At 39.8% G+C, this 20,235-nt stretch overlaps 1 protein-coding gene across 1 annotated transcript in view; it reads right to left on the bottom strand.

Moving 5' to 3' along the window:
- LOC134320845 (adhesion G protein-coupled receptor F5-like) overlaps nucleotides 1–19,868 on the bottom strand; it is a 41,417-nt gene extending 21,549 nt beyond the window's left edge. Inside the window, exons 1-9 of the mRNA XM_063002478.1 lie at nucleotides 19,856–19,868; nucleotides 13,760–13,900; nucleotides 9,797–9,967; nucleotides 5,290–5,740; nucleotides 4,810–5,112; nucleotides 4,610–4,710; nucleotides 660–766; nucleotides 472–536; nucleotides 233–369 (exon numbers count right to left, since the gene is read on the bottom strand). Of these exons, the coding sequence (XP_062858548.1) occupies nucleotides 233–369; nucleotides 472–536; nucleotides 660–766; nucleotides 4,610–4,710; nucleotides 4,810–5,112; nucleotides 5,290–5,740; nucleotides 9,797–9,967; nucleotides 13,760–13,900; nucleotides 19,856–19,868 (1,489 nt within the window). The remainder of the gene's footprint in view (nucleotides 1–232; nucleotides 370–471; nucleotides 537–659; nucleotides 767–4,609; nucleotides 4,711–4,809; nucleotides 5,113–5,289; nucleotides 5,741–9,796; nucleotides 9,968–13,759; nucleotides 13,901–19,855) is intronic.
- Between the last annotated feature and the right edge of the window lie 367 nt (nucleotides 19,869–20,235).

Raw genomic sequence — 20,235 nt, 5'->3', positions numbered from 1 at the left:
GATGCACGTGGGGAGCGAAGGCTGGCCTGTGTGGTCCGATCCGATAGATGAGCTACTGTAGCTCAAATTGCTAAAAAAGTTCTGATAGAAAGGTGTCAGAATACACAGTGCATCACAGTTGCAAGGTTGTTTTGGCAGCTAAAGGGGAACCAACACAATATTAGGAAGGTGGTCATAATGTTATGCATAATCAGTGTATGTATATACATAAAATAAAATACATGACTCTTACCACTTTGATCAAAAGCCTCTTTGACAACTGGGTACCCATTTGTGGTCAGTTGGGTAGAGAGCTGTGAGTTTGCCAATGTAAAATTTAATTCGTCCTTGGTTGTGTTAATTCCAAAGTCTGCAATTACACTGCCAGGTCTAAACATACACATATCACATTATTCAATACTTAAACAACATAAAAACACAACATGTTGGCCAAAGCCAATGACCTTATGATTGTTGAAGTGCAACACTCACCTGAACCTAAAGAATACCACTGAGTCACTTTTGTAGCCTGCCATTATTCTGTAACTATCATCAATCTAAAACAACAAAGCAAACCATTTTCAAGCAAACAATGACATTAATAGTGATGACTACCCAAGCCTGTGTGGATTTGATTTAAATTTGAATCAAAATGCATACATAAAGACAGCCATACTTACTGCCTTCAGAATATCAGTTTTATATTGAAGGTACTTCTTGCTTGCTGGGTTGGTAAGTGTGATGTCAAAGTTTTCATTGATTTTCAATGACAGTTTTATTTGGGTATCTAACAAAAATAAAATTAGCGTTATTAAAACACTTAAGTGTTGTGAATTAGATAGATAGATAGATAGATAGATAGATAGATAGATAGATAGATAGATAGATAGATAGATAGATAGATAGATAGATAGATAGATAGATAGATAGATAGATAGATAGATAGATAGATAGATAGATAGATAGAGTTGGTTTTTAGTTATCAGGTATGTTTACCTAGTTGCTATATAGTTTATTAGGTACATTTTCCAAATTTAATAGCGTAAAAAAAATTGCCCAAACAAAACAAGATATTATACAAAGAGAACGTACTGCATGTTTTCAGAAACATAATTCAGTATTTTATATTTAAATTGTATAATTAAAATTTAACTTCCATTTTAAGCATTTAGCAGACGCTTTTATCCAAAGCAACTTACACAATGAGCTGAACACGAAGAGCAATTGAGGGTTAAGGGCCTTGCTCAGGAACCCAACAGTGGCAACTTGGTGGCGGGGCTTGAACCAGCAACCTTCTGTTTACTAGTCCAATACCTTAACCACTGAGCTATCACTGCCCTACTTAACTTAACTTGCACACTATGCTTTCAACTGTATCTCTAGGTATATTCAGTGCTTCTGCTATCTTTTCATATCCTCTTTCTTGTTTCTTAGGATACAGTAGAATGCCTTTATTATCACAGCTTGTTTGGAAGCACAGGGATTTGAACTCTCCCCTACCTACCACTGTTTCTTGTTTATCTCTTAACTTTTTAGACAACTGACTAGACTTTGTTGTATTTCTAACATGCAATCAAACATCACAGTCAACAAACCCCTAGTCAGTCCAGGTAACGTGTGTTTTTATCCCAAGCACATGTGATGCAACCAATGAAGCCCTTGACTGGTTGTATCAGTTGCGTCAGATTACTTACACCTTGATTTGCTAGTGTGTGCTCTTATGAGGGATTCTGTTCGAGGGGGGTGAATAATTCTAAGTCTGCAGTTGTCATTAAAAGTGGCATTTTGTGTTGAATTTGCAGATTCCACTTGCTGTATTACATGTGGCATCACAGTGGCTTGGTGGGTAATACTGTCGCCTTACAGCAAGAAGGTCCTGGGTTTGATCCCCAGGCGGGGCGGTCCGGGTCCTTTCTGTGTGGAGTTTGCATGTTCTCCCTGTGTCTGTGTGAGTTTTCTCCCACAGTCCAAAAACATGCAGTCAGGTTAATTGGAGACACTGAATTGCCCTTGAGGTGAATGGGTGTGTGTATGTGTGTCTGCCCTGCGATGGACTGGCGCCCCGTCCACGGAATTACTGTGTGCCTTGCACCTACTGAAAAGCTGGGATAAGCTCCAGCACCCCCCCTCCCCCGCGACCCTAATTGGATAAGCGGTTAAGAAAGTGAGTGAGTGAGTGAGTGAGTATATTAGATGTGCTAAGCTATTTAATTTGTTCTTGTTTGGCTGGTTTATTGCAAACAGCTTAAAATGATGCGTATAGACACCTTTAATTTCAACATAAGATAATCTGTTCTTATTATGTGCTGTTCATTTAAAGAAATCACACTCATTAAATCATGGAAAACATGAATAAACATGAATTGCCCATTAGACATGTAATTAAACAATTAACTTCACCTGTTGATCCTGTTGGAGCTGGACATGAATTGGAATCTGAGACAAAAAAAAAGGGAAAATGATTAAGGAAGAACATTTGTTGGTTAATCAGTAGTGGTGGTCGAAAGGGGTTCAGTTGTAAGAAAACAGTAGCAAAACACTTGGAATAATTTAGATGTTAAATAAATGTTTTGTAACTTTTATTAGTTAAACAACTGAAATAATGTTCAGGCATGAAAAAGTGTAAGTCAGTGATTGAGTACAAAAGCTTGACTATTACTGGGTGCTGCTGTTTACTTATCCACTGTTGTACTGTACTGAACAAAAAATGCATACGACATTGTTACTAAAACAAGAGTTTACCCCCTAATAAAATACAGTGTTGTTCACCTTCATCAGATTGTAACTTTAATTACTAAATAATTTGGTTAAGTTAGTAAAATTAAGACTTTTCTGTGCTGGAGGGACATCGTGAAAATATTAATTTTATATTTATGGACAGGTAAAGACATCGTAAAAATATAAATTTTAAGAAATAATATAATATTGTATTGTAATAATGTATTTTTTTTTAATCCATTTGAATATGCTGCAGTGCCACCTGACTTTGTGCTCAGAGGCACTGAAACAATGAAAGGCCTTCCCCAAATTGTTGCTCTTTTAAATCAAATCAAATCAAATCAATGGGTGTGGCTAAAACACAAAAACGTAATAATAAGGGAAGAGGTGCACATATACACCGATCAGCCATAACATTAAAACCTCAAATCCTTGTTTCTACACTTACTGTCCATCTTATCAGCTCCACTTACCATATAAGAGCACTTTGTCGTTCTACAATTACTGACTGTAGTCCATCTGTTTCTCTGCATGCTTTGTTATCCCACTTTTATGCTGTTCTTCAATGGTCAGCACCTCAAAGGACCACTACAAAGCAGGTATTATTTGGGTGATGGGTCATTCTCAGCACTGCAGTGACACTGACTTGGTGGACAACAATGCTGCTGGAGTGTTTAAACATCTCACTGTCCCTGCTGGACTAAGAATATTCCACCAACCAAAAATATCCAGCCAACGGCGCCCTGTGGGCAGCGTCCTGTGACCACTGATGAAGGTCTAGAAGATGACCAACTCAAACAGCAGCAATAGATGAGCGATCGTCTCTGACTTTACATGTACAAGGTGGACCAACTAGGTAGGAATGTCTAATAGAGTGGACAGTGAGTGGACACGGTATTTAAAAACTCCAGCTGAGCTGCTGTGTCTGATCCACTTATACCAGAACAACACACACTAACACACCACCACTATGTCATTGTCACTGCAGTGCTGAGAATGATCCACCACCTAAATAATACCTGCTCTGTAGTGGTTCTGTGAGAGTCCTGACCACTGATGGTCTGTAACGCGTTACTCTAATCTGACCAAATTTTTTAGTAACGAGTAATCTAACGCGTTACTATTTTCAATCCAGTAATCAGATTAAAGTTACTTATCCAAGTTACTGTGCGTTACTATTTTTGTCATTTTCCTTAGTGAAAATATATTTTTGCTTTCTTCTTGGCAGGGCGGAGCCAGGGGGTGGCCAGTGGTTGCCATGGCCACCATAAAGTAATCTTCGGCCACCCCTCTGGCCTCTCCACCACCGCTTTGCCGGCAATTTTTTTGCGGAAGCATTTCTGCACGCAGGAGCAGCGCACCTCAGATGAGTAGTTCTGTTGACATAATATGTATGATTGACTGTGATGTATTCTGTACTGTGTGTTTCTGTTCCACACCAAAAGGGGGTGCTATCGATTTGATAAGAGATGTAATATGGTTAGTGACGTTACATCCCCTATATGTATGAATGTTCTGCATGTTGACTCTTTTTTTTGCCCGCTCCCAACATGACGGCAGTTAGAACAGTTTGTTTATTTCCTTAAAAATAAATATGCCCTAGAGGTTGAGGAAAGAATTCATCTCGTCTTTTTTCTATGTTGTAATTATTGGACTCCTGCTGTGTGTTGGTGGTGTTCCCGCTAACAGGTTATGGGCCCAGGAACGACGACAGTAGTTGCAACAAAGAAAAGTGTGGTAGCTAGTTTAGTGTGGTAAAACCGGGGAGCTAAGCTAAAGCTGAGAAGAATGGCAAACCAAAAGGCAAAGTGGCCGACGTTCGACGGTAGGGCCGAAGAATATGAGCTCTGGGAAGAACGGATGCTGTGTTGCATGCACCGTGTTGGATTAAAAGAGACTATTCTGAACGAGCCTCCTGGACCGCTGACCGCTGAGGAACGAGCCCAGGATGATGAGCTGAATGCTGACGCATACTGCGCGTTGGCACCATTGCTGGACAACGTGAGTTTGGGACTGATATTCAGAGACACTAAAAATAAGGGACGTGAGAGTCTGCAAGTGCTGAGAGAGCACTACATTGGCAAAGGTAGACCACGGATTGTTTCCTTGTACATTACATTGACCTCGCTGAAGAAAGCGGATAAAGAGACTGTAACTGAATACATTATCCGGGCAGAGCAGATCTTCACGGCGCTCAGAGGTGCAGGCGAGGCACCAAGTGAGGGCCTTATGATGGCAATGATTATGAGGGGACTTCCAGAAAAGTACAAACCGTTTACGCTGATGGTAACCCATAGTTCAGCGGAGATGAAACTGGCGGAGTTCAAGGCTAAACTGCGAAACTTCGAGGCGTCGGAGGATGCAGAGCCAGTAGCCGAGATGATGGGAGAAAGGGTTCTGAAAGCTCGCGCAGCACTGAAGAAAAGGAGCGGTGGATCTTCGACAGACATGGCGTGTTGGAGATGCGGAGAAAAGGGACATCGAAAGGATGAATGCACACGGAAAGTTTGGTGCGGTTCATACAAAAGCACAAGTCACACAGACAAAGCCTGCAGAAAGAAAGAGCGCACGCAAAGCTCTAAGTGCGCTCACGCTGAAGGTAGCGGCGGTCGTGCAGCGAGTAGTGGAAGACGGATCGGCACACAGGGACTCGCGGGAGACGACGTCACATTCCGGGCCGAGACCGAGGACACCTGCAAGCCAGCGCAGCAGCGGCAGATCGAGGGAAAAGGACTGATCGTCGATACAGGCGCGACATCCCACATGTTGAACGACAGAAGTCGGTTCAAGACCTTCGACAGCACATTCAAACCAGAGAGCCACAGCATGGAGCTGGCCGACGGGAGGCGGACATTCGGTTTAGCGGAAGGCAGAGGAGACGCACAGGTGTGTCTCATGGACAGCAACGGACGCAGATGTACAGTGACTCTTAAGAACACCCTGTACATCCCTTCATTCCCACAAGGACTCTTCTCCGTGAAGTGTGCCACGGCACACGGTGCCAAGGTACTCTTCGAGGAAGGTAATAATGTTCTTATGACGCCTAATGGCACAAGGTTTAACATTCAAGTGTGTAACAGAATGTACTACTTGCAAACTGAGTGTGATGAAAATGATGTGTGCAATGTTAGCCATGATATCCAAACCTGGCACGAGATTATGGGGCATTGTAACTATGATGATATACTGAAACTGCAGGATGTAACCGTAGGCATGCACATTAAGGGTGCAAAGCGTAAACCTGACAAAGAATGTCATGTGTGCATAGAGGGGAAGTTTACTCAGACGAGAAACAGAAATGCAACTGACAAGGTGGAGACACCACTTGAGTTGGTGAATACCGATCTAGCTGGTCCAGTGACCAATGGTTCAATTGATGGTTACAGGTATATGCAATCTTTTACAGATGTGTGCACAGGAGTAGTTTTCACATACTTTCTCAAGGCAAAGAGTGATGCTGTACAGGCTACTGAAAAATTCCTAGCTGACGTAGCGCCTTATGGCAGTGTAAAATGCATTCGATCAGACAACGGGACCGAGTTTACTAGCAGAGAGTTTAAGACCTTACTGAGAAAGAACAAAATCAGACACGAGACGTCCTGTCCTTACTCCCCACACCAGAACGGGATAGCTGAGAGGGAAGGGCGCACTCTCTTTGAGATGGCAAGGTGTAAACTTATTGACAGTAACTTACCTAAGAGCCTATGGCATTATGCCGTTCAGGAAGCAGCCTACACCAGGAACCGATGCTTTAACAAGCACATTGGCACAACACCATACACAGCACTGACAGGGAAGAGGTGTGATCTAGCCAAGATGCACAAATTCGGGTCAGAGTGTTACGCGTACCAACAAGACAAGGGTAAACTAGATCCAAGGTGTGAGAAGGGGCTCTTCGTAGGGCACAACAAGGACAGCCCCGCCTTTCTAGTTTACTACCCCACCAAGTGAAAAGTGCAGAAGCACAGACTGGTCAAGTTTGTCACAAAGACCACATGTGAGAGCGAGACTCAGACTCAGGACCTAGGATTTGACCCTATTGTAAATAGTGAAAAGACAGACGCATCACAGCCCGGTGCTACGAGCGCAAACATACAGACCGACAGCCCACAATCCCCAGGAGATGATGGCGAGAAGCACCACAGGGTGACGCCACAGGCCCCAAGCAGTGGAAGATACCCCACTAGAGAGCATAAGCCCCCGAGTTATCTTAGTGATTATACTCAGGAAGATAATGGTGATGATGATAGTACACTCACCAGTGTTGACTATTGCTACCGAGCAGTGTGTGGTGCGCCGCTGACCTTTAAACAGGCTATGGCATCACCACAGGCAGGTAAATGGAAGAGGGCAATGGACGAGGAGATGCAGTCACTAGAGGAAAACCAGACCTTTACCCTGACCATATTGCCAGAGGGCAGAAAGACAGTGGGAGGTAGGTGGGTATACTCTATTAAAGAGGGTGGTGACGGACGCGAACAGTACAAGGCCAGATTTGTGGCGAAGGGATATAGCCAAAGGGCGGGGATAGATTATGGCGAGACATTCTCCCCCACGGCCAACATGACCAGTGTGCGTGTAGTCATACAAAAGGCAACCCAAGAAAACTTGATAATACACCAAATGGATGTAAAGACGGCGTACTTACATGCACCCATAGACCGAGATATATACATGGACCAACCTGAAGGTTATGAATAAGTAGGAGAAAACCTAGTGTGTAAACTAGAGAAGTCTATTTATGGTCTGAAGCAATCAGGACGTAACTGGAATGAGATGCTGCACAAATGTTTGATAAATGACAACTTCACACAGAACCCAGCGGACCATTGTGTCTACACTAAAGAATCTAAACAGGTAGGGAAGGTGATAATTGTCATTTGGGTGGATGATCTTTTCATCGCAGCGAACAACATGAGAAGTTTAGAGCAAGTGAAGGTAATGTTTTCCACCAGATTTAAGATGAAGGACCTAGGCAGGTTAAAGCATTTTTTAGGCATAGACTTCAGTCAATCTGATGATTGTATAACAATGTCACAACAGAGATATGTTGAAAGGATTCTCAACCGATTTGATATGCAGGAGTGCAGAACACGCGAGACACCATGTGAACAAAAGGTTAGCTACACTGATGATGCATCTAAGATGACTGATGTAAGAAAATACAGGGAAGCTGTAGGTAGTCTCATCTACTTAGCTACCTGTACGAGACCTGATCTATGTTTTGTGGTAGGCAAGCTATCACAATATTTTGCAAATCCCACAGAGGAAAACTGGATTACAGTGAAACATGTACTGCGTTACCTAAGAGGTACCACAGACAAGCAGTTGACTTTTAGAAAAAGCAGCGATGATTTAGGCCTCCGGGCATACAGTGATGCAGATTGGGGGGCAGACACAAGCGATAGACGGAGCACATCTGGCTACTGTGTAAGCATGAGCAAAGACAGCTCACTGGTATCTTGGAGAAGCAAAAAGCAACCCACAGTAGCGTTATCGACATGTGAAGCCGAATACATGGCTTTAGCTCTTACTATACAAGAGTGTATCTATTTAGAGCAATTACTTAAGGGTATGGATTCCTATGAATATGTTCGAACTGTTGTTCATGAGGATAACCAGGGCACTTGTGAAGAACCCTGTGTGCAGACAAAGATGCAAACATGTGGAGATCAAGTATCATTTCATAAGGTCAACCATTCAAGAAGGAAAAATGGCACTTGTTTACTGCCCTACAGATGAGATGGTAGCAGATGTTATGACCAAGCCTGTCTCAAAGGTTAAATTGATGAAATTTTCGGGAGTCATGTTTGGTACAAGTGTCTGATGAATTGTAGATATGTTAAGTACTGTATGCACTGTAAATGCCTGATTTATTTCCGGGTTTATTCTGATCGTTAAAAGCTGTACAGGATACAAGTCACTCATAAGTGGGAGTGTTGACATAATATGTATGATTGACTGTGATGTATTCTGTACTGTGTGTTTCTGTTCCACACCAAAAGGGGGTGCTATCGATTTGATAAGAGATGTAATATGGTTAGTGACGTTACATCCCCTATATGTATGAATGTTCTGCATGTTGACTCTTTTTTTTGCCCGCTCCCAACATGACGGCAGTTAGAACAGTTTGTTTATTTCCTTAAAAATAAATATGCCCTAGAGGTTGAGGAAAGAATTCATCTCGTCTTTTTTCTATGTTGTAATTATTGGACTCCTGCTGTGTGTTGGTGGTGTTCCTGCTAACAAGTTCTTCACCAAAACAGTGCAGTAATACACTCAACATAAATGTCAACCACCAACACCATTACAGAAGTACAGTAGTACTATTTAGTAGTATTCGTGGCGCGCTACGAGTAAAAGCGCCAGCTGGCTCTGCGCATTCCAGTGTTGCCAGATTGGGCGATTATCCGCCAAATTGGGCGGATTTTGTTGGAAAACAATTTAATAGCAGGTAAATAACACTTCTATTTAAAAGAAAATCTTCCGTTTTAAGAAGCTCCAGCATTGTAGAAGGCTATTAAAAGTAAAGTCAATTTTCAATGCTGATTTAGCGTAATAGTGTTGGTCAGTCTGTATCATATTCTTGAAAGAAAATTAAAATTTGTTTTCCATGCATTCACACTAGCATGTTCTGGGATTCAATTGAGTCTCATCAGTACACACAAGTTGGCAGCCAAATGATAAAGTATTGCAAAGGAATATCTTTGAAATATTCCGCATTATATAACTAATAAAGTAACTTGTAATCTAACTTAGTTACTTTTAAAATCAAGTAATCCATAAAGTAACTAAGTTACTTTTTAAAGGAGTAATCAGTAATCAGTAATCAGATTACTTTTTCAAGGTAACTATGCCATCACTGGTCCTGACCATTGAAGAACAGGGTGAAAGCGGGCTAAAAAGCATCCAGAAAAACAGATAGACTACAGTTAATAATTGTAGAACTACAAAGTGCTTCTATATGGTAAGTGGAGCTGATAAAATGGACATAAACGTAAATATAAATGTGTTATGTATTGCATAAGAAGATCACTCGTTCTGTATCTTGCCAAAAGTTTATATTTTATTCTATTGTAAATGTGCAGTTTGTACTTACTTAAGTTATTCAGTGGTTGGCAGAACTCTCCATCACTTGGAACAGCATTAATACATCCACAAGTAGAATTGGTGATGGTATCACAGAGTCCATATTTCACACATTTGTTACATGGCCAGAAGTACTGTGCCCCACATTTGCACTGGTATTCAGCTTTATTTAACTGACACACTGCAAAAGAACAAGTATAATTTAATAAAGGTTTTACTATAATAAATGTTTTACAAGGAAAATGTTTACATGTTGTTTATCTAATTATGATCTTGAAATGACACTGCAGTTATGATGTCAGTAATTAATAAATACAACCCCAAATCATAAAATAGTTGGGTCAGTATGGAAAGTGCAAATAAACAACACACTGTTTCTTACATTTACAGTATGAACCTGAGATATTTCATGTTTTGCCTGGTGAACTTTATTTTATTTGTTACCTCCATTCCTGCATCGTATTCCAAAACTAGCTTGTAATGAGGTAAAAAAAAATAATGATGTCAACAGGTGATTGTAATCATGATTTGGTACAAAAGCAGTATCCACAAAAGGCTGAACAAAAGAATATCGTTTGTCAACAAATGCATAAGAAAATTATTAAAAACAATGTACCTGAAAGAAAGATTCGGAGGAACTTGCATGTTTCTCCCTCTACAGTGCATAAGATCATTAAACAATTCATAGAATGTGGAGTAATTTCAGTGCGTAAAGGGCACAGAAACAAGCCTAAGCTGGGCACCTGTGATCTCTGATCCCTTAGACAGCACTGCATCAAGAGCCACCATTCATTAATAGCTGATATAACCACACGGGCAAGGGATTACTTTGGCAAACCTTTTTTTATTATTTAAATATTTTTTTTTATGCAATGTCTACCCTTTTTCTCCCTTTTAGCTCCCTCCGACACGTGGGCAGCATGCCGTATGCATCTTATCACCTACACTTTGACAGTGCAGCTCAGCACTGTGTACGGAGACACGCACCCTGACAGCACTCTTTTTCTGTCTCTGTGCAGGCGCCATCAATCAGCCAGCAGAGTAATTGCACCAGTCATGAGAGAGAGACCCCACCCGGCTTAGTCCCACCCATATCTGAACAACAGGCCAATCGTTGTTCATGTGGGCCCTCAGCCTAGCCGGCAGCCGAGATTAGATACGATGTATTCGAGATCCCAGCTCTGGTTCCAGCGTGTGTTTTTACAGCTGCGCCACTTGACAAACTTTGACAAACACTACAATACAGAGTTAAATTTACAAATGCCACTTATACTGTATGTCTGGAAGCTGTGGTAAGTTTGCTGGGATGGACCATTACACAATGAAAATGTGTATTGTGGTCAGACAAATCAGTACTCTTTTTTTTTTTTTTACAATTGGATGCCGTGCCATACTGCTATTACCAACAAGTCCAAAAGAGTCTGTCATGCTATGGCATGCTTTTTTTGCAGCAAGAATGGGACAAAAATAACACATGAATTTCCTTGGTGCCAAAACATCTTTTAAGTGTTGTGAGAAAGAATGGCAACATGACAAAGTGGTAAATGCTTTACCATCCCAACTTTTTTGGAAAGTGTTGCTGTTCCAGGCCTGAATTGCAATCCTAGATGTATATTAACAAGTTGAAGTTGAGCAGACAAAACATTAAATACTGTCATGTCGTACTGTCTGCAATTAAATAAAAGTCACAAAGTTTCCACACTGTCCCACCTTTGTCTGATTTGGAGTTGTAGTTCAGCTGTTCCTTTAGACTACTTATTTTTTCAATACTCCATAAACATTTAACATTTAAAAGACTATAAAATGGTAAGATCGGAACTAACATGGTGGAGCGCTTTAAAAAAGTGATGTATTAGGACAATACATTCTCTTAGACATAAACTGCTTTTTAGCAAGTTTTATATGAAATAAAAGAGATTGTGTTCTTTAACAGTACAATTAGCAATTGTTAATAACAAAAGCTTATATAATATGGTGTTATCAATCTTTTAAGTACAATGTTACTTCTAATTACAAAGTGTGTGAAGGTAAAGCAGGACAAGCCTTAGTACTAAGCATTAGAAGAACAGCTGTGAGAAAAACTGCACCTCCATCCAGGCCCTTAGCTAGTAGAGCCCTCTGGTGCCCACAAATGTGAACGTTGGATTTTACCTGACATATTTACCCAACATTCATACCTGTCTTCCTAAGACATGATCTTATTTAGGTTTTTGTTTGGTTTAATATTATAGTTGCATATCTGTGTACTATTTGATATATTTAAGTATTAATTTTGCATTCAAGAGAGACTTTTATTGTCATTTCAGCTATATAAAAGTACATGTTAAAACAAAACAATGTTCCTCCAGGACCAGGGTGCAACACAAAACACAAAACATAAGTGCAAGACAATACAATATACACAGTGCAAATGAAAAACAGTACAACAAATACAAAACCCATTTCTAATCTAAAGTAATTGAGAGACACAAGACTAGAGACAAGCGTAGTGTTGGGCAGGTCATGGTAATGAGTAAATTGTACAGAATATTTAGCATTGCAATAATAATAAAATTGTTGTTATTAAATTATTAAATTGGATGTTTAATTACTAAATTTTATTTATTAACAATTTGATTAATAATTTACTCACTTTCTTAACTGCTTATCCAATTGGGGGGGGGGGGGGGGGGGTGCTGGAGCCTATCCCAGCTTTTCAATTGGCGCAAGGCACACAGTAACACCCTGAACGGAGCGCCAGTCCATTGCACGGCAGACACACATACACACACCCATTCACCTATAGGGCAATTCAGTGTCTCCAATTAACCTGACTGCATGTTTTTGGACTGTGGAAGAAAACCAGAGCCCATGCAGACACAGGGAGAACATGCAAACTCCGCACAGAAAGCACCTGGACTGCCCCGCCTGGGCATCAAAGCCAGGACCTTCTTGCTGTGAGGCGACAGTGCTACCCACCGTGCTGCCCCTGATTAATAACTGTAATCTTAAAATTGAAACAAATAACATAAATATCAATAAACCATAATAGACCATTTATTATGTAAAATTGACCCAATAAATATCAATCATAATTTGAGTTTTATGGTCAACACACCATGCTGGGTTAGATTACTCAACCCAAGATACTTCATGTTTTGTCTGGCCAACGTCATTTCATTTGTTAATATACATCCATGCCTGCATTGTAGGCCTAGAAAACATTCAACAAAAAGTTGGGACGGTAAAGTATCTTTTGTAGGTATATGATTACAATCACCTGTTTAAAATCACATCATTATTTATTTTGTTCCCTCATTACTAGCCCTATATTGCCCCGTCCCAACTTTTTTAGAATGTGTTGCAGGCCTGAAATGAAATGGATGCATACTAAAATGAAATGAAGCTGACAAAACATTAAATATATAGTAAAAGTCATAAATGTAAGAAGCATTGCAGTGTTTATTTGCATTTCCCATACTGTTCCAACTTTTTCTGATTTTCTGATTGTATTTTCAATGTTAAGTTAGAAATAAAGTAAATTCAGGGCCGCTCAGGTGGCGCAGCGGTAAAAACACATGCTGGAACCAGAGCTGGGATTTCGAATACATCAGATCGAATCTCAGCTCTGCCTGCCGTCTAGGCTGAGCGGCCACATGAACAACGATTGGCCTGTTGTTCAGATATGGGTGGGACTAAGCCGAATGGGGTCTCTCTGGCTGGCTGATTGATGGCGCCTGCACAGAGATGAGAAAATAGTGCTCTCAGGGTGTGTCTCTCCGTAAAAACGCTGAGCTGCACTGTACTCATCGAAGTGTAGTTGATAGGTGTCGGAGCGGGCGTGGGTTAGCTCGTTCTCCTCAATCAGAGCAGAGATCGGCATTGGTGGAGAGAAAGCATGACACAATCGGGCAATTGGACACGCTAAAAAGGAGAAATGGGGAGAAAATGCATGAACAAAATGATTTAAAAAAGAAATAAAGTAAATGCTTACCTGTGGTTATGTCAACAGCAGATATGTTGGTGGAGGTTTGGTTAATGAATGCATTTAGGTATGATTTGAGCAGCTCTAACAAAGCTTCTTCAGAAACGTTTACTTCTAGTTCCACTGTGTACTGCTGTGCACTTGAAGTAACTGAAAGAAATATTGTAATAGTTATGATCTTATGTTTTCTATTAACGTTAGTTCAATTTAGATAGATCAGCAAATAACATCATTCATAAATTATGGTCTAATCTTTATTTAAGTCATGATGACAAACACATTCTGACTAAACTAACACCACAATCAATTATTTTAGTTCTTGTCAATAGTGAATATGCCAACTAGCCATTCCCAATGTACTGTAGAACACCAGTAATGTAGTAAAATGATCATTATAAAACGGATAGTTCTGGTCCTAAAATCTGATTGGCTGAGCCGCGTTCGAAGCCGTTGTAAAATCCCCGATAAACGCACACCTAGGACCACCTCACATCATTCCATATTAATACGCCACTGAATAGAAAAAATTAATGTTATTTTCGCCCTCATGTTGCCTAGCAACACTGTTAATCGAACTATTTTGCGTCGCGGAAGAATGCTTTATTGTAAGTTTATACACAATAAATACATTTATGAATTAAACATTGTTGTATTTATTATATTTTATGTTGACCGCCGTTTTATGAAAGCAATAAGCCACTCCGCTTCGCGTCGTGCCAAAAACGTCATCCCCGTGCTAAAATCACAGTAATGCACGGCCTCTCGTGGCTTATTGCTTTATTTTACATACTCATACCTAGGGACAATCTAGAGTATACAGTTCACACTCTCTTTCTTTTTGGAAGGTGGAGGGAAACGGGTATACCTTAAGCAAAACAATGTGTCTATAATAAAAACATGCCAAATTCCTTACACCAAGCAAGCATTAAACCCAGGTCCCAAGGACCTATGCTGGTGTGCAGCACCAACTTTGCAACGCTGTGCAATCTCAATTTATTTTCTTTTTTCTTAAATCTCTGTGTGTACTGTAAGTTCTGAGTTAATGGTTATTTCTTTTAGAAAGTAATACAAATATGACACTGAAATTTGGTAAACCTAACTAATAGCTCGACTAGCTGATCAGAAAAAATGAAAGAAGGTCTTGCTTACGTTCTCTTTTATGTCTAACATGATCAAGATTTCCATCATTGATGCTTAGCTGGGGATTAAAAATACAGAAAAGTTTTAAAACAAATAAGACTTGTAAACTAAATGATACAAAGTAATTTTAAATGTATGACACCAAGACGTAAAGAACAAGTTTTGACATGAATTTGCAAGGTAACCACCAGACAATGCTTAAAAAGAGGCATACAGTAAATAGGGAAAAGAACAGGAACAATCAACAATCAAGCTAAACTACAACCTCAAATTTAAAAATATTGAAACAATATGGAAAATGCAAATAAAAAGATGTAAGAAATAAGACGCCATTGCATCTAGAATTAATTTATTCATTGTCTGTTTTACCACCACTTATTTGGTGGGTATAATTCAGTGGGCAAAAGGCAAGAATCTCACACACACACACACACACACACACCTAGGGAGACTTGAGTATCTCCAATTAACCTGACTGTATGTCTTTGGACTGTGGAAGGAAATTCACACAGACATGAAAAGAACATGCAAACTTCACACAGAATGGACCCAGACCGCTTCACTTGGGAATTGAACCCAGGCCCTTCTTGCTGTGAGGCAACAGTGCTACCCGCATCAAGAACTGACATTCATTAATACCACATACCACATGTGCAAGGGATTACTTTATTAAGCACCACGACACAAAGTTACATTCACAAACGCCACTTGAAACTTCACAGAGCAAAAAAGTAGCTTTATGGTAACCATGTCCAAAAGCAATGTCAAGTTCTTTGGGTTTGGAGGCATCTGGGGTGGACCATCACATAGTAGAAACGTGTATTGTTGTCAGACAGATCAATATTTCAATTTTTTTTTTTAAGAAATGAATGCCGTGTGCTCCAGACCAAGGATGGAAGGAACCATCCAGACTTTTACAGCAACATGTGCAAAAGCCAGAGTCTGTCATTGTATGTCATTGTATGGCACACACTGCAAAGGCATGGCTGCAAATGAAGAGGGTACAGGTACTGGACTGGCCTGCCTGCAGTCCTGACCTGTCCCTAACAGGGAATGTGTGGAGAATTTGAAACAAGAATTGTGACAGCAGGCTAAAATAACACCTAAAACATTTAATTGCTTATTTATCATTGGTGCCAAATAATAAGTATTGTTAGAGGGAATGGTAACATTGCCAATTGGTAAATGCTTTACCAACTTTCTTGCAGGCCTGAAATGCAGGAATAAATGTATATCAAAAAATAAAAGTAAGACCAGACAAAACATACTGTCATACTGTCTGCAATGAAATAAAAGGCAAAGTAAATGTAAGAAACATCTGTTATTTTGATCCACTCTGTATTAATAGGCACTGCATTTCAATATTTCAATGCATCTGTGTTTTAAATACAGTACAAAGCCAAAACTATGTGGACCACTATTTTAATTACAGCCAAGCAATCTCCATAGTTAAAGATTAACAGATGTACACTATATGGAATAAAGTATTGGGGCATCTTTAAATTACATTTACATTTTCAGCATTTAGCAGACGCTTTTATCCAAAGCGACTTACATGATGAGCTGAACACAATGAGCAATTGATGGTTAAGGGCCTTGCTCAGGAACCCAACAGTGGCAACTTGGTGGTGGTGGGGCTTGAACCGGCAAACTTCTGTTTACTAGTCCAGTACCTTAACCACTGAGCTATCATTGCCCTACATTACACCTACAGGAGCTTTTATTGCATCCTATTCTAATTCCATAGGCATGAATGTGGAGTTGTTTTCCCTTTGCAGCTATAACAGCTTTTATATTGGACGAGAGGGCCTGGCTCACAATCTCCATTCTAGTTCATCCCAAAGGTGTTATATGGGGTTGTGGTCAGGGCTCTTTATGGACCTGGCTTTGTGTACTAGAGAACAGTCATGCTGGAACAGAAAAGCCTTCCCCAAACTGTTCCCACAAAGTTGGAAGCATAACATTGTCCAAAATGTCTTGGTATGCTGATGCATCAAAATTTCCCTTTACAGGAACTAAGGGGCCTAGGCCAACCCCTAAAAAGCAATCCCATATCATTATCACTCCTCCACCAAACTTCACAGTTGGCACAATGCAGTCAGGCATCCGCCAAACCCAGACTAGTTCATCTGACTACCAGATAGAGAAAAACATGTTTCCACTGCTTCAAAGTCCAATGGCAGCATGCTTTACACAACTCTATCCAATGTTTAGCATTGTGCTTGGTTATATAAGGCCATAAAAACTACATGCCATGAAGCTTCCATCGCACAGCTTTTGTGCTGATGTTAATGCCAGAGGAAGTTTGAAAATCTGCATGTCTCGGGTTTTCATAGTCGCATGCAAACCTAAAATCACCATTGGACTCTGAATCAGTAAATTGCTGTTTCAGAGCTTTAATTTAAATGTAGATGGTCAGTATATGGTTTGGCGACTCTTTATCTTTGATAAATCAGGGTGGCACTCTTCAGTTTTGTCCCTGAATGGCATAGCAGCTTTTTTTAATGCTTTTAAAAAAACCTCTACTGGTTTGCTGGGCTGCCCTGTCTGGTGCTTTGGTGAGCGTTGAGTTGTGGATTGACAGTGAATTGAGAAGCTGGTGGAGTGGCACCCAAATGCTCTTTTGTTTCTTCTCTGAACTGTCCTAATGACTCTGGAGATTTTTGCCAATCATGCTACATGGAACGCAGTTATTTACTCTCCCACCTCGGGCTGCATTAATTATTATTTTCTTTTTTCATTTTGTTTTATTTCTTTCCTTAATTTTATGTGTATTTAATTATACTTTTAATTATATTTGTTTTACAATAATATTGCATTGCCTTAATTATGTCTAGCACTTAGGTTCATCTCTTAACAATGCAGGTGTAGAGTTACACTTGACGTATCTCTGAAATGAGGGGCAAACATTTTGCTTTACAGCAAGGCACTTAGTTGCTTTAATAATTTTTTTCAATATGCTATAATAATTAAAATGGGCAGACACTATTACATATCAAGATATATGCATTTAAGGATTAATGGTTTGGTTTAATTTGCATGTCCACATATTTTTGACCATGTACTGGATTTTCGTTAGATCTGGAGAGTGCTTTGGCTGTCAACATGTACATATGATGTAGTTTATTGTAAGTTCTTGCATGTTCTTTGTTGTAATTAGATTCATTGCATGCTCTTCATTAATATATTCAGTATGTTCATATTAATAACAGTGTGTGCAGTATGTGTACTGTAATCTTTTACCTTTTCTGGGTAGCCTAAAGTTTCAAAGAATCTTTGTGTTTCCACAACACTTATTTTCACCAGCAGAGTGACTGTGAATATCAGAAAGTATTTTGATGTCATTCCTAAATAGAAAAATATGGGAAAAAATATGAAATGATATTCATGAAGGTCAAAGAGTGCAAAAACATCTACAGATAAAATATATACTGTACTTTGACTATTTGGACTTGTACTATTAAACCAGTATCAACTGAGAATTTGTTTTTTGCATTGTCCCAGTTTTTATATACAGTAGAATAAAATAGAATAGAATAGAATACATTTATTGTCATTGTACAAGTACAACAAAATTTAGTGTGCTGTACTTAGGAAATAGAATATATACACTGATCAGCCATAACATTAAAACCACCTCCTTGTTTCTACACTCACTGTCAATTTTATCAGCTCCACTTACCATATAGAAGCACTTTGTAGTTCTACAATTACTGACCGTAGTCCATCTGTTTCTCTACATACTGTTTTAGCCTGCTTTTACCCTGTTCTGCAATGGCCAGGACCCCCACAGGACCACCACAGCGCAGGTATTATTTAGGTGGTGGATCATTCTCAGCGCTGAAGTGACAATGACATGGTGGTGGTGTGTTAGTGTGTGTTGTGCTGGTATGAGTGGATCAGACACAGCATTGCTGCTGGAGTTTATAAATACCGTGACCACTCACTGTCCACTCTATTAGACACTCCTACCTAGTTGGTCCACCTTGTAGATGTAAAGTCAAGGTTTGAGTTGGTCATCTTCTAGACACAGAACGCTGCCCACAGGGCACTGTTGGCTGGATATTTTTGGTTGGTGGACTATTCTCAGTCCAGCAGTGACAGTGAGTGCTGTGTCCGATCCACTCATACCAGCACAACACACACTAACACACCACCACCATGTCAGTGTCACTACAGTGCTGAGAATGATCCACCACCCAAATAATACCTGCTCTGTAGTGGTCCTGGGAGAGTCCTGACCATTGAAGAACAGCATGAAAGGGGCAACAAAGCATGCAAAGAGACAGATGGACTACACTAATATAAATATATAATATAAGTAGTCAGTAAATAGAATAAATACATAGAATGCCATTATTTGTCATGTATACATGTGATATATACAGTACATATACAGGTGTACAGTACAAGCTTGTTTGGAAGCTAGGGTCAGATTGCAGGGTCAGACATTGTACAGCACCCCTGGAGCAGACGGGGTTAAGGGCCTTGCTCAAGGGCCCAACAGTGGCTGCATGGCAGAGCTGGGATTCAAACTCTTAACCTTTCAGTTTATAGCCCAATAGCTCTACCCACTAGTCTACCACTGTCCACTAAAGCTTGGTTATGGAATCAGTCCTGTAATATCTTGATCTTGGCCCTTTCAGTCCAGATTTCAATTCCTTAGAAACTTTCTGATAGGATTTTAAGACTCCAGTTGCAATCAAACCTAAATTAGACACCTAAATATGACACCTATGATCTGATATGAACCTGTAAACACATGACTCAAAGATTCCAGGCAAACAAGACACCTTGATCAGGGTTGTTTGAAGTAAAAACATAAATCATGCTCTTTGCTGCAGCATCAGGGTGAACAGTTTCTGAGTAAAGGCAGGGTCATTTCTTTTATGTTTAACAGTAATCATGTTTGCTCCAGATCAACATATCCAAAATAAACATTAGAGATCAGAAAAGAATTGTTACCTGTAATGGCCATTCTGCTTCTTTAGATTTGGGAGCAGCTGCCCTCTATAAATCATCAATATGTTTGTAAAACAACATGAAATGATCAGTTTGAACGTTTAACTATATAATGATTATGTAAATATATAGTTGTACACCACAGTTGGAAAAATGTGTGGAAAAGCAGTATGCGCTATATGATCAAAAGTGAACACCTGATATGTGGACAACTGACCATAAGCTAGTTGGACATCCATTACTAAATCATTCATTAATAGATTATTTTTTTATGAGATTTATCAGTTTGGTAGAGACTTTAAACATGAGGTCAAATAAGCATTCAAGAACATACAAACACATATAGCATATACAACCCCAAATCAGAAAAAAGTTGGGACAGT

This window comes from Trichomycterus rosablanca, chromosome 9, assembly GCF_030014385.1.
Source record: "Trichomycterus rosablanca isolate fTriRos1 chromosome 9, fTriRos1.hap1, whole genome shotgun sequence".
Taxonomy (NCBI): Eukaryota; Metazoa; Chordata; class Actinopteri; order Siluriformes; family Trichomycteridae; genus Trichomycterus; species Trichomycterus rosablanca.
This window is presented reverse-complemented; position numbering and strand designations above follow the sequence as displayed.